Here is a 15,815-nt window from a genome sequence, read left to right as displayed (position 1 = left end):
CATCTCAAAGTGCTATGATTACAAGCATGAGCCACTCTTGATAGTAGTTCTCACTCTTGATAGCAGAGGAGTGAGCTAGACTCAGCAAAATGCTTGGTGGTGCTGGGACCATTCCACAGTACCTCATTTCTGTTTCTCTTGGGGTTCTTGCTTAAGTCTTATCTCTCATCTTATGAAGTACCCTTCAAGAAATTTTTCCTGGGAAAATGTAACTTATCTTTTTGTATGTACACATTACAATTCTCACTTTTTTTCTGTCTAAATGGAGTATTTGGGGACCTTGGGGTAATAGACCCCCATATATTAATAATTCATGGTACCCTTTCGAAGAAGGTCATTTTATTAGTCAGGGTTCTCCAGAGGAACAGAACCAATAGTTACTGAATAGATGTAGTCATGGAAACCACCACTTGTTTCTTTGCTTCTTTCTGAACATCTGCTCCGTTCTCCTACTTCTCTCTACAGAATAGCTCTTTTTTGTTATTTAACAGCGTGCACGTAACTAAAAAAATAGCTGCCATCTCCTATCTGCCTGACCACAAAGCTCCAGGGCCCACAGCCTTGTGACAACACATCACTTCTATCCCTGTGATTTTATACCTGGAAAGAGAATCAGATCTGTTCTAGGATCAATATCTTATTTTGCTTAGAGGCAAGTGCCTATCCTTAGTGGCCTGAGAGTGTGAATGCATTCATTTCTTATCGCTGCTATAACAAACTTAGTGGGTTCAAACACAAAAATTTATCTTTTAGGTCTGGATATCAGAAGTCTGAAATGGGTTTCACTGGGATAACATCCAGACATTGGTAGGACTATGCTCCTCTGGAAGCTCTGGAGAAGGATTCATTTCTTGGCCTTTTCTAGCTTTGAGAAGCTGGCTTCTTGGCTTCTGATTGCTTCTTTCATCTCCAAATCTTTTTCTTTTTCATGCTTTTTGGCTTCCTTTTTTCACTTGACCCTTGAGGTAATATTGGACCCACATGTACAACCCAGCACGATCTCCTTACCTCAAAATCCTTAATCACATCTGCAAAGTCTGTTTTGTCATGTAAAGGAGAATTTGCAGGTTCTGGGAATTAAGACATGGACATCTTTGCTGAGGGAGTGGAGGAGCGCATTATTCCACCCATCCTAGTGGGGGACATAAAAATATGTTGCCAATGGCACCTGTGAGTGGGAGGGGTTTCTTTGCATAAAGAGTGAGGGAATAATAAGAAAATTATTATCATCTTCCTAAACTGCTCAGTAGTGGGTAGTGAGATTTTTCCATCCTCTGCTCCTTTCTCCTCCAGTGGAATCTGTCTGCGTTTTCATATTTGTAATTTGCTTACAAGTTTTTGCTACTAGAATGAGCTAATGTGGTATTAAATTTTTCCAAAGCAAGATTCTCTCTTTTATCATATGACAGATGCTTAATCCCCTTAGACTCAATCAGAAAATATAAGACGTCTTGGAAGTGGGTTTTGGAATTTGTGCTTCTAATATGCTTACTAGGTAATTCTTGCACACACCAAAGTGTAAGAGCCACCACTGTATTCCAAGTAAAGCTGATAAACTTATCTTGTTAGAAGAGAAGACTGAAGAAAACCTTTCAAGGGAACCAGTGTATTTTCACTGCAGGTTTTGAAAGATAATGTTAATAATTTTGCATGTAACTCAGTAAGTCTCTTATTCAGGCTGGGAGCAGGGGAAGAGGTCATGAAGAGATAAGTGGGGAACCCTTCTTGGGGGTTGATCAACCTTTATTTGACTCTCAAATCACAATGAGGGGCTTAGTTCCTTCTGAGTTATGTTTTCATACTGATTTGTGCTCTGCTGAAAATCACAATTGTGCCGTATCTCCAAAGCAGTTTTCTATACCAATCTTGCCATTATAGGGGAAGTGGAAGACAATAAGCTGATATTTGACACTGTGGAGTGGTTGCAGTCAGTGGCTATTGTCATAAATCAGATTGCCAGGTATCTGAGCTGGAACATTGGTATTGCATGAAGTTATCCAGTCATGACATTTTGAGATTTAACAAGTTTTGTTTTATATATATATTTTTTGAGTTGGAGTCTCATGTCGTTGCCCAGACAGGAGTGCAGTGTCATGCTCATGGCCACTCCAGTGCGACCCGCTGGGTTCAGGCGATCTTTCTGCCTCAAGTAGCCAGAACTACTATACCTGGTGCGTTCTACCATGCCTGGCTAATTTTTTATTTATTGTAGAGATGAGGCCTCACCAAGTTGCCCGGGCTGATCTAGAACCCACAAGCTCAGGTAATCCACTCGCTTCAGCCTCCCAAAGTGCTGGGATTACAGGCTGAGCCAATGAGCCTGGCTTGTTTTATCATTTAAATAATTTGATCCAAGTATGAGTTTTTTTAACATGCTTTCTTTACAAATTTAAGGTAGATTGTTTTGAAGACTTTTGTAATTACACTGAGAAAGGAATTGTAATTAAGCTGAAAAAGTAAGAAAGTAAAAGTATGAAGTATCTAGAAAATAAAAGCATATACTATTTGGTGGTGGTTTTGTTCTACAATATAGAAGATTAGATGATCTAAACATTAGCCAGCTACAAAATACTTGAAAATGCCAAATAAAATAAAATAGTCAACCATGTGAACGACTGGGTGAGTTCACTAGAATGTAAGGGTTATTGACAGAGACCAAAAACAAAGCAGAACATGAACTTGGTTTTCCTTCACTTTGTGTTTGGGATTTGAATTTACATTTTGTGATCTGGGAACCCTCAAGCTGAGAAATTAACTTGAAGTTCCCTAGGGAGAAGTGTATATATATATATATATATATGTTTTTTCCAAGATGCATATTCTCAACCCTGGGTGTAAGAGAGTCCCATAGAAAATGCTCTGCCAGACATGGACCCCACATTCAAAATTACAAAACTCATGAGGCAATCTATCCTAATTGAGAGAAGCAACAAGATTAGAGCCATTTCTCCTGAAGAACTCTAAAATAAAATTAAAAAATGGTTCAAGATATAAACAGGAGTTGAAAACATAAGAAACCAATTTAATTTGTTATTTTATAGCACATTATATACTGCAATGTATAGTATCAATGCAAAGTGCTATAGTAGTTCAGAGAATATAGAGAACTACAGAAATTATTGGTATTTTATCGAACTTTATACTAAGATATAGACAGGAGGAAACTTTAGTTGGAGGAACATTATTGCTTTCAAGATATCAATTAGGTATTATAAATCAATTTCAAGTAGAAAAACAAATGTCTATAAAAGATAGCACATTAACAGCTGGGGATGAATTTTCAATGGAAATCATGACCAACACAGATAACACTTATGTAACATAATCATGTCCTTATTCAGGAAAACTAAGATAGATGCCTCCTTCTGAATTAAATTACATGAAACATCCCAGAAATTGCCAAGCAATACTTATCTTGAAAGCATACATAGAATACTACAAACTATCATATAATGAGACAGTTATATTCAGATTGGTAAAATTCTCTTTAAAGGTATAGGATTCTTTTTGCTGGCTCAATGATAACATAAATTCTGGATAAAATTACTGAAGCTGAAATGTGTTAGGTTTAGTAATACAAGTGAAGAATAATTGCATTTCATTGGTGGAATGTGATATTATGGGAGTCAAATGTTATCTACTTTAGATTTGATCTCAATTAATGAAAAATGAGTGTTATATAAATCACCAAAGAAATGAACTTTTCTCAAAGATGATGAGCGTCTTTAAAAATATCCCTTTATTATCATTGGTGTATATACTATGAGGCCAAAAATTTCCCATTCTTGCCAGTTGTTTTTAATGTGATGGGTTGAGGCCAATAGGCTGTCAGGTGTCAACTTTCTAAAGATCATATTCCATGTGGGAAAATGTGCAGTGCTTTTGTAGCAGAAAGGAACTGTTTATTGCTTGCATTATGTAGTTGTCTCAGACTTCTTATGAACTTAATATCGCTTCACAACCTGGTGTCTGACTCACTTTTCGCCAAAGATCCTTTGTGAGAGTAGAATGAAATATAAAAGCTGTCAACTAAATCTTGACAGTAATAATTATATGTAGCAACAGTCATACATTCCATGTTTTGTGGCTCTGGGTCTAATCTTTCATAGAAATGCTCCATTCTGTTGTAGCTATTCATCGTTATTTCTATTTGAGCTATTTTCAAGACTACCATTTTATGTAATGAGTAATGTATTTAGTTGAAAAAGAACTTGGGATTTAAAAAAAAATTGCTTTTCTTGCCATTGTCCAGTCTCTTTTTCTCTCTTTTCTATGAGTCTGAATGGAAGGGAAGCAGAGAGAAGACATACCTCAGGCAAAAAGAATAACAACAACTCTCCCCCCCCAAAAAACCGCCCTGAGGATTCCTTGTATAAATTCTATTTGCTTTATCAGACAAATAATTTACAGCTTTTGAATATATATAGTTGAAAACAGAAAGTGATAGATATGTCAAATAATAGACTTAGAATTTCCAACTTTATTTGGTGAAAATGACTGTGATGCCTTTGAATCAAAAAGTTAAAGATACTGTATGAATTTTGAAATGAGAAATTCAGTTTCTGCATTTTAATTAAGTATTTAAAATATCAAAGTTTATGTCAGAAACACATATTGTTTTCACACAGTTTTATGTTGCTGATTTACTAACTTTTTTTTTTGAGTTGGATTCTCACTCTGCCACCCAGCCTGGAGTGCAGTGGCATGCTTATGACCACCGCAGCCTCTACCTGCTGGACTCAGGTGATTGATCCTTCAGCCTCAGCATTCGAGTAGCTGGAACCACAGGTGCATGCTAACACGCCCAGCTAATTTTTTGATTTATTGTGCAGAAAAGGTCTTGCCAAGTTGCACAGGGTCTTGAACCCCTGGGCTCAGGCAATCCTCTTCCCTCAGCCTCCCAAAGTGCTAGGATTAAAGGCTTGAGTCACCGCACCCAGTTTGGTATAGTGACTCTTTGTCAGCAAGTTCTAGTTGTGTTAGAAATAACTATGGGTATTATCAAAATGTTTATTTTATAGAATCATGAAATCTAACCCTGGTTTACATTTGGGGTTTTTGCATTCATGGGTTATTTGTAGACAATTTTAAGTTTAAGGAAAAAAGCCAAGTAATTACTAGATTAGGAAAAATAATCCTGAAGTATGATTTATAGATCCTTCACATTATAGGTTAAGTTATATGGGAACCTAGGAAGCCAAGAGAACTATTGTAAATTAAGAAGGGAACATGGTAATATATTGGCAATGTACTTTTCAACACCTTCCAGAAAGAGTCAATATGCATTCCGCATACACAAAATTGTTTCTCTTAATTTAGAAAATTTCTTTGGAGGGAGACTATTGTCTTCTAAACAGAATTTAACCATAATCTTTTAATTTATTCTGTACCTGCATCTTCTTAAGAATCTAAGCTATTTGATCATTTTGATTGTGGTTGAGTAGATACATATTTTTGGACCTACAAAATTCTTCGTTTAGAATGTAGCTATAGGCTGGCCTCCATGGTTTAGCCTGTAATCCCAGCACTTTGGGATGCTGAAGCAACTGGATTGCCTGCCCCCGTGGGTTCAAGACCAGCCTGGGCAACTTGGCAAGACCTTGTTTCTACAATAAAAAAAAAAAAATTAGCCGGGGAATGGTAGCGCATGCCTGTAGTTCCGGCTACTTGGAAGGATTGCTGGAGCCCAGCAGGTCGACACTGAGGTCATCCAGCCTGGATGACAGAGTGAGACTCCAACTCAAAAAAAAAAAAAAAAGAAAGAAAGAAAGAAAAAAGAGAAAAAAATAATGTAGCTATAAATAAGTTAGTTATTTGTTTAGAGTTATATGATTGCCTAATTAGTTCAATGGTAGTAGACTAGTAACATTTCAGTAGATATTATCATTACTATTATTACTGTTTGGGTTGGAATCTTACCCTGTTGCCATGCTAGAGTGGAGTGGCATGATCATGACACAATGCAGCCTTGATCTCTTGACTCAAGCAATCCTCCCCACCTTAACCTCCCAAGTAGCTGGGACTATAGGCATGTGTCACCACACCTGGCTAAAGTTTTGAGGCTTTTTGAAGAGATGAGTTCTCATTCTGTTGCCCAGTCTGGCCTCAAACTCCTGGGCTCAAGTAATTCTTTCACCTCATCCTCCCAAAGTGCTGGAATTACAGTCATGAGTCACTATATCTGGCTCAGTAGATATTATTAAGCACATACTATATAAAATTATTTAAACCTATCAATTGAAATTTAAAGTGTGCATGTGTGTGTGTCTGTGTGCGTGTGCGCGCGTGCTTGCGCGCGCGTGTGTGTGTGTGTGTGTGCGTAGGGTAACAGGCACATAGCTACTTTATAATTTTAGTAAAATTTGTATGCATTTTCATGCTTAAGATTTTTCCTTTTATAGGCAAACATCTCCTCTTGGCTCATGGAATTAGTTATTATTTAGGCAATGGAAAGGAATTAAAGTTATACAGAGCAAGAGCAAGTGATTACTGAATTTGGAATACAAGGTAACTTTATATAATGAATATTAGGTCATGCAATGTTAGGACATCAAGGATATTTTACAGAAAAGACTCAGAAATCATTGCAGAAGAGGTGTCTGGGTACAAGATGTTAAGAACTGCTGCACTTTTTGTATCATGAGCTAGTTTCTGTGTGGTTAGACATCCCTTACTACTACTGTACACCTATCTGTTAAGAGTCTAATAATAGAGAGGTAACTCATAGGATCTGCTATAGACACATGCACTCATTATATAAGCGTGGTTTTCACTAATTTGTAAGACTTAGATTATCTTTATAGAGTTCATTATGAAATATTAGAGCTCTCTGATGACAGTATAGCCAGTCAGTCCATTCCAGAAAAGAGTATTCCTACTGTTGGAATAAGAAGTCTTTGTTGTCTAATTCAGTTTTGTCATAGAGAATGGAAAAACAGGGTGTTAAGGGAAGGTTTTTAGGGCTAGGTGAGTTACTTTATCTTCTTACTAGAGACAAGTTTTAAAATATCATCTTTTCTTTTTAAATTAGTACTTTTGTTGTAGAATGTTTAACAGAAATATGTCAATTTAACCTACACTGTAATGGACCTTGAGCTGAAAATACATGCACATAGTTTTAGTATACTTTTTAATTCCTAAAAATGTCTTTAATTCTTTAATCCTAAAGCACATGCATGCATTCTAGAAAAGATCGGTAGAATCTTATTTCACTTTTTTCTCAAAGAACAATAATTATTTTGTGGATAAGTTCTAAGACACAAAGCATAGATAAACAATTAGGAATAATAGTTATCTCTTATGACTTCAGGAGATACCAAGAGGTTTTTATTTTTTATTTTTAATATTTTTAAATTTTTAATGCTACTGTCTTGGAGAAGTTATAAAAGGTTAGTATAGGCTAAAAAGGCATGTGATGTGCAGGTGTGGGTGTAACTAATACAGGCTCAGGTAAGAAGCTGCCATGCATTGCTAATGAGAGACTCAGCTAAAGGTTGTCTGCCAGTTCTAAAGCTTCAGATGCTGTATGTTGTTGGAAAGCCTGGAATTTCTTTTTGAATTGCTTTATTGCATAGCTATAGTTATTAGAACTTGAGCACACTACAAATACGTATACTTCTAAGATGCCATCATAGTAAAGACCAAAAATTTGGTTACATTTCAGGGAGAAAGGCAACACTGAAATGAACATTGTGAGAAAACTCAATTTAATGATACCTTGGAGTATATTCTTGCTTCATATATTGCTGTTTTCATTACAAGGTAAGAACTTATATTAAATTTTTAACTTTATTTGTTGTATGTTATTTCTCTTATAATTTATATAAATAGCTTCTCCTTATATTGCAAAGTACTTTCAATTCATTAGAATGAATATGTGCTAAATGATACTCAGATTATCTTTTTGAAACTTCTTAGTAATGTAGATAATTGTAGTTTTCACTTTTTGAGTGAGTCTTTTTTTAATGACTAGTTAAAAGTCATGCTTTTTGTCATAATATGCATTGTACTGGAAAAGCTGTGATTCTAACATTTTCTCTTCTAAGAGATGATTTAAAATAGTTGTCTATGTGTAACTTAAACATTTGAAATTTTATCATAAATAAAGGGAAATTTAGTACTTAAAATTTCTTCATGCCATCAACCCAAAGAATGGTGAAAGATGTTTTAAGGATACTTTTAACATTTGGGGCTAAGAATTGATTTCATTTATTTTTATAGTAATTTTATTTATTTTTATGCTAATTGTTTATTTGTTATTACTGAAAACTTTCAACGATACACAACATTAAAATGCTATAACACATTTCAAATGTGCCCTCACTTAGGTTCCAAAACTATCAACAGTCTGCTGAACTAGTTTCACTCTCTTACACTTTTTTCTTGGAGTACTTTAAATTCATGAAATACATATAAACACTTAATCATACATAACAAAATAGGGAAAGCATTTGTTTACATTCAGCTGCTAATTTCTCATCCCTGAAAAAGTTTATATGTTTTAGAGTTTGTAGAGGTTAAGGAAGAAATTACTGAAGTGTAAAAAATTAGAGTGGTCAAAGACACTATCTTCTAATTCTGAGAGTAAATAAAATCTCAAGGAAAAAGATGTCACAGAACCTTGACAGGTGGAGGAGACTTTGGTGATCAACTTGTCCAGCACCATCATTTTGTATTGTGTTTCATGTCTTGTTTAAACTTGGCATATAGGACCAGAACTAAAACTTGAATCTCTGATTCCAAGTCTACTGCTCATTCAATTGTTTTATGTTTGTGTAAATCCACCTACACTGCCCATTCTTTTTAGCTTATTCATCATTCCAGTGTCTTACAAGCAATTTGTTGTTCAAAATCCTGTAAAAATATGCAAAATAACTAACAACTAATTTCAGTCTGAGGTTTAGAATTTAGGCTAAAATGATGATCTGTTAAATAACAGAATAAGCAACCAAAGTATTTGGATTTTTTTTCATTCTTATGTATATATTTGTCTCTGGCAGAATATATTTGTTCATCATCCATCTTGACGAGAACATCAGAGTGAGTATTTCTTGTTCTTTATGTCTTCTGAAACATAAAGTTCATAGGAATGAACAAAGCTCAGCAGACAACTTTATCTGCTGAGATAAAAAGAAAAAAATAAATATTTTTGAAAAAAATAAATATTTTTTCAAAATATTTTGAAAAAAAGAAATATTTTACAAAAAAGTACAAAATGTAGTCTTTAAAAACTTTTTTACAAATTAAAATGATTAAAATTCATTTTCTTATTTATGAAGCAAAAATATATTTCCTTTCATTTTAATTACAAGAGGATTGCTTGGTGGTGTCCAATGACTGTAGGTACTAAAGACATATTACTTCCAATCCAAAGTTTGTAAAAAAGTTATACTTCATAATATTTTCTTTTATGTTGTTATTACTAATATACATTACTGATTACAAATGAGCTGTGCTCTTAACATAGAGTAAAACAGTTTTTAATAATAAAAACAAACTGACTCTAGCAGTAAATAATAAAAATCATTTTTTGGACTACAATTCTGCTTAATGCAAAGCAGAATTTTCTATTCACCATTTAATTTTTTAAATAAGATTTTTATTGATAAATATAACACAGAACAGAAAACACCATAAAACAAATGTCTACCTTAGTGAATTATTAGCCATTTGACTTTAATATTGCAATTTGATTTCTCTGTTCATATGCATGTTAATCTGCCCTTTATGACATGGAACAGGAGAGAATGAAGTATTATGTTTGAAAAAAGTAAGTGCACTCTTGGCAAATACAGATTTCACCAGATTTACAAAGTCTTGTGAAGAAAATATTATGCATGTTGGTGCTACAATGTTACACTATTTTGTTTATTTTTCCTATCTCAAAGTTCCTTCCTAAAATTCAGTTTACATCAGAGACTGGAGAAAATTGGGAACATTCCTGAATTTTGTAAAATGAGACAGTGCCACCACCCAACTCTAACCCCTCCAAAAAGGGGAGGGGGACCTTTTAAATGTTAAACCAAGAAAGACCTCTTTGATAAAGTGATGGAAATCAGGAGGAAAACACCAGCTCTCCCTTGGGAAAGGCTTGTTCAGGTTGCCTAGGGGCCTTTGACTATACAAGTTCTTTTTGTTTTCTTCCAGGAACGGATTTAATGAAAATCAACAGAAAAGATCTCTTTTAGCAGCACAGGTAGGTTATGCTTCAGACAGAGAGAGGCAGAGAAATAATCCATTCTGCTCTGGACTGTGCTGTCACTTCAACAATGAGACCTTTGTGGAAGGGAATGAAACGCTAAAAATAAGACAGGAAGGAGGAGGAAGAATGGAAGTAACTTCTCTAATGCGTTTTACCACCCTCGAATTCATCGCTCAGTTTAAACTGACTTGTTTGAAGAGAAATACATTTTTTGCTATTCACCTCAGTTACCTAATGTTAGCTGTGAAGCATTTTGGGGGGGGGGGGTGTTAATTCCTTGTAGCTGACAGAAAATTGAGATTAGTTTAAAAATTAGGCACAATATCAGTTAGAACAAACACAACAGTAAAAATACATGCAAAAAGAGCAGAGAAAGAAGTAAATGATATGAGTTAAATATTGCTAAAGGGCATCAGACATGTTCTAGTGTCCTGATAGAAAGCTTTTATTTTTGTCTGATAATCTGATAAATCTAAATTATGGATATCTCTGGTTAGGTAACCTTTTTTATTTTTTGGAAGAACTGTATTTGAGGAAATTTTCTTGCCTGGGTCATTTCATATAAAGGATATGGAATAAAATAATTGCAATTTCTTCAAACTATGGCTGAAATGTTCAAATGGATGGGTTTAAAACAATTTCATTATAAAAGATGGATGGTAAAATAAAGAATCCTAACTTAGTAGAGACATTTCTTTGGAAAGTGATAAATTTGGAGTATTTATAAAACAAACAGCTTAAGTATTCAAGGAAACCTTTGCCAAATGCTGAATTGCAAACAACTTCTATTCTATTTTTTTGATGGATGTCTGAATTTGTATATTTTATGATATTAATTATAGAGAATTAGAGAAAAAAACAGATTTGATATGCTGCTGTGACAGTTTAGAAGACAAAACTCATTTATTCTTATCAAGAGTAGAGACCTTTTTTGTAACAGAATGGGCAAAAGATTGTGGAGTGAAAACACAGTATTTTGTGTACTTAAGTGCTTATGTATCATGCTCATGTATCATGTGAAGTGGTTAAATGATTTTTCTCTGAGAAATTTGAAATATATGTTTGTCAGTAGACCATATTAACCACAAAAAGACATCTGCGTGACTCAGTGGGAGATCTGATTTTGGAAAAAACCTGGTGAACCCGCTGTATTGAGGAACCTGTGAAATATGCCGCAAAGATGTCACATAAAGTACCTTATCTTTGGGGTGATTCTATTGTCCATTAGATGTTCTTAGAATTTGCATACTTGACCTCAAAGGAGTTGTGTTAATACCTTCTCGGTGGCTCAGCCTGTAATCCCATGCCTTTGGGAGGCTGAGGTGAGTGGATTGCCTGAGCCCGTGGGTTCGAGACCCGCCTGGGCAGGCAAGACCTCATCTCTACAATAAATCAAAAAATTAACCGGGCGTGGTAGCACACGCCTGTAATTCCGGCTACTTGGAAGGCTGAGGAGGAAGGATTGCCGGAGTCCAGCAGGTCGAGGCTGCGGTGGCCGGGAGCGGTCACTGTACTCTAGTCTGGGCGACAGAGTGAGACTCCAACTCAAAAAAAAAAAAAAAAAAGTGAGAAATACATCTACCTTGCCTTGATTTCTCTTTTAGGGAAAATGAAGAGCAAGAGACGTGTACTTGTCTTTCCTGTAGCCACAGAGCATGTATCAGAATCATTTATTTTCTGATTAGGTTTTAAAAGAAGAAATGTTAAGAAGGACGAGGTCACAGTCGTGCAATGCACTGCTTAGGACTGGGATTTCAGGTGTTATAAGGTTGTTCACATCCATAGATTCACTCCCTGCTCCAGGAAAACAGAGTTCTGATGGACAGATAACTGTGCAAGTAAGGATTCAGAAATATGTTGGCAATGAGCTATGCAAGGAAAGAGCAGACACAGACTTCCGTATATAGTGTACTTGTGTGCTGCAGTGATTTTGCATCTAAAAACCGTATTTCTCTGTGCTTTTCACCTCCTGTGGAGATGTAATCAGGGAGGAAGAATGGGCTATCCTCTTTTATCAGTTATGTGAATATATGCATCTATGCCTGGGATTTTTTTTTTTTTTTTTTTTTTGCATGTGCATTACATTTCAAAAATTCCTCTGCTGAAAGCAAGCACTGAGACATAGATTTAGGTGCCTGTCATTTATTTAGGAAGTGCACAAAAGAGGGAGAGAGGAAAGTGACATGAGGAAGGGAGAAAATTCAATACAAGGTGTGTTCATGAGGGGCTTCCTGCTGTGGGCTTCTGGGCTCGGTTTTGTTGGGAATCCTCTGAGGAACCATGTAGAATATGTCTTAAAATCATTTCTGCAAGAGATGAGGAAGCTAGACTGTTTATCCAGGGACTCCTGTTTCCCTCTGGTCCAGTGAGGCCTGGGGGTGGGGAAATCCTAAATCCCCTGGAAGGTATTTGCTGTGGTCTTTTCTGCTTTACTGTGCCCTCAGAGACAGAAAGAAGCTGGTGCTTGATGTTGGAGGTTCTCAATGTGCACAGAAACCCAGGTGGATGCCAAGTGAATTCAGAGGTGGATAAGAGGATGTGAGAAGGGACATCAACAGAATCTGCAATAGTCATAGCCCCAAACACCCTTGGGAGGCAGACCATTTGGACAGAGTCTTTTTTCAGTTCAGTGTTTCATTGTTGATGACATACTGGGAGCAATGCTAGAGACATAAACAGGAATAGCAGTGCTAATCTTCTAGAAACTCCACGTCTAGTGGAGGTAGGCCTAGAGAGAAGACATTTCTATGCAACTGGTTCATTGACTCTAAGACACCATTAATTATTTGCCATTATTTATAATAACATAAAAATAAAAAATACTCCTAATTATACATGTAAGATGCCATTCTCAGGTCAAATATTTAAAAAATATATAAAAACTGAGTCATATATTAGCACTGGGAAAATGTATTCTGATGCAAGGGATGCCAGGGTACATAGTATATGGTGGTAACCAGGTAGATGATGTCCTAGGTAGTCATTCTAATTTTCATAAAGGAGGTGTGAATTGAGCTGAGTGAGAGGATGTAGAGCAAAAACCAAATTATGTATCTTAGCCTTGGCCTGTTGTTATGGCCTGTTGGTATCCAATGTATTCAGTTTTTGCCTATTAATAAAAACAGGTAGTGTGTTTGCAACCCTTACTGTTTGCCTGGCAGTATTCCTGCTGTGTTACTTATTTCATTTATTCCTCACAATTCTGTGAAGAAGGTACTGTTATTTCACTTTATAGACTGGAAACTGAGACTGAGCAAGTTGAATGATTTGTTCAAGGTGATAAACCTGTATAAGGCAGAGTCTAAGTCAATATATACTTTTAGTGAGCATCAGAGATGAGTGGTTTTCACTGCAGGGATTGGCATAAGCCATTTTGGAGCCAAAGTGGGAAGATTTTGGTGTTCAGTAATATAGGTGACTGTGTTAGATTTAAGCAACCAGAAATAATATGGCTGAAAAGAGAATAAGACTTACCTGCCATCTTGAGGGAATCAAGCCCACACATTGTTGTGAATCTAACTTAGTTAGAAGACAAAGTTAAGGACAAAAGGAGGCTATTGAACAGTGAGGATAAAATCTGGGGACACTGAGAAACAATGAATTTTAAGCCATGGTGTGTGGCAAGGATGTTAGAAACAAATCTTAAAATGGTAAGATAATATGACAGTCTTTTTATATAATATAATATAAAGATAAAAAGTACTGAGATGGAAAACACCAAAACAAAAGTTCGTATGTATGAGAATCTGCTGAGAAGGGATTTTGTTCCTAAATTCACGTGTCTCTTCTCTCCTTCTTATCTTTCACCTTGCTCCAGTTTTTCTGTTATCATTTGCTACTTAACTTGATAATTACATGGCACATTTTGAGACAAAATGTTTATTCTGGTGAACATAAAAATGCTATTGGAAAGGATACTGCTCCAGGCTATATACTCAGTTGACATTGAGTTGGAACAACAATCTGTAATTAATTAGTTTTAGTAATCCACAATTATTTGCTATTAAGCCATACTGACCTTTCCAAAATCTTAAGGTTTTATCTAGATTGCTTAGTTGATGTACATCTCTTTATTGTTAATTTTCTGGGTGAGACACTATGTGGAAAGCTTTACTTACATTGTTTTAGTTCATTACCTTAATTGCACAATGAAGTGGGTGCTATTATCACTCCCATTTTACAGATGAGTAAACAGGTATTAAGAGGTTAGGAAACTTGCCTAAAAGTAAATACTTATAGAGTCAGGACTCTCATGGAGTTCAGTTTGATTCTAAAATTCATGCTCTTATTCACTACTCTGCACTGTCTTGGGCTCTGTAAAAAGACACATTTAAATGTTCTATGAACTTAAAGATGTCAACTTTTTACAGGCCGAGGGTAACATACTGACATGAAAAGAGTCGCCGCTTCTGTGTATGGTATCTGTGCAGATTGGTGTATAGGAAGACGGTACATCACTGTCCATCATCTCCCATGCATTGTTTCCCCAAACCTATCTGTACTAAAGTGCCAAAGATTTGCTACTGCTGCAGGCCAAGCAGTCAATCCAAAGGTTAGATTCCAACCAGGCTCCTTTCACAAGGGGAATGATGGGCAGGGAAAATGAGGACAGAGATCAGAGTATGAAAATGACTTATCAAAGTCATGTAAGAGGCAAAATAAATGCTTGAAATGAAGTCTTCTAATCACAGCCTCAGAGGAACTATTTCATTTTTTTTTTTTTTTTTTTGAGTCAGAGTCTCACTCCGTCGCCCAGACTGGAGTGCAGTGGCCGCTCCCAGCCACCACAGCCTCGAACCTGCTGGGCTCCGGCAATCCTTCCGCCTCAGCCTTCCAAGTAGCCGGAATTACAGGCACGCGCTACCACTCCCGGCTGATGTTTTGATTTATTGTAGAGATGAGGTCTTGCTGCCCAGGCGGGTCTCGAACCCGCGGGCTCAGGCAATCCACTCACCTCAGCCTCCCCAAGGCGCGGGATTACAGGGTGAGCCACGGAGCCTGGCTAGAGAAACTCTTTCTGCTTTGTGAAAAGAACCTCAGTTACTCAAGGAAATAGAAAGTCAGTATTTTATAATTTCTGTATTTGTAGTAGTGAGTTTCTAGATTTCTCAATTTGCATGTTTGTCTTTTATTAAATAATTTAACTGTCTTGAATTCTTATTTCCTTTTCAAAGTTTGAAGCAACTTCTCCAAGATATTTTTTCCATGATGCTATTATTTGGGGTGAAAGCAAAATAAAAGGTCAGTGTTTATACCTATATTTTTGTATTTGCTTTCTCAAGAGATTACTTTGAGAGATATATTGAATCAAATCTTTATTGTTTTCATATACCACATGAAGGAAGCTAAGCCAGGGTAGTAATGATACTTAGCAATAATTTAATTTCACTTCTTATAGAAATTTGAGTTACTTGTGGGAATAACCAGGGCTAAACACTTACACAAAGCTGTTAACTACATGACTGGGGAAGACATCACAAACTTTTTTGTTTTAATGAATCAATAACTCGCTCCTTTATTCCTTGATATCCTCATTTTCCTTACCAATTTCCCATTTCCTTGAAGGAGAATGCAGGTAGTAGTTTGAATTTAATTCTTACTGTTGCGTTTAAAA

At 35.9% G+C, this 15,815-nt stretch overlaps 1 protein-coding gene across 1 annotated transcript in view; it reads left to right on the top strand.

Moving 5' to 3' along the window:
• The first annotated feature begins 7,709 nt into the window (after window positions 1-7,709).
• Window positions 7,710-15,815, top strand: part of OTOGL (otogelin like) — a 147,017-nt gene continuing 138,911 nt past the window's right edge. Inside the window, exons 1-4 of the mRNA XM_008058432.1 lie at window positions 7,710-7,761; window positions 9,000-9,039; window positions 10,147-10,195; window positions 15,376-15,442. Coding sequence (XP_008056623.1) covers window positions 7,710-7,761; window positions 9,000-9,039; window positions 10,147-10,195; window positions 15,376-15,442 — 208 coding nt within the window. The remainder of the gene's footprint in view (window positions 7,762-8,999; window positions 9,040-10,146; window positions 10,196-15,375; window positions 15,443-15,815) is intronic.

The sequence above is a fragment of the Carlito syrichta genome, unplaced genomic scaffold (genome assembly GCF_000164805.1).
Source record: "Carlito syrichta isolate Samal-C Ts95f unplaced genomic scaffold, Tarsius_syrichta-2.0.1 Scaffold303338, whole genome shotgun sequence".
Lineage (NCBI taxonomy): Eukaryota > Metazoa > Chordata > Mammalia > Primates > Tarsiidae > Carlito > Carlito syrichta.
Note: the sequence above shows the minus strand (reverse complement) of the source record. Positions and strands in the feature narration are given on the sequence as shown.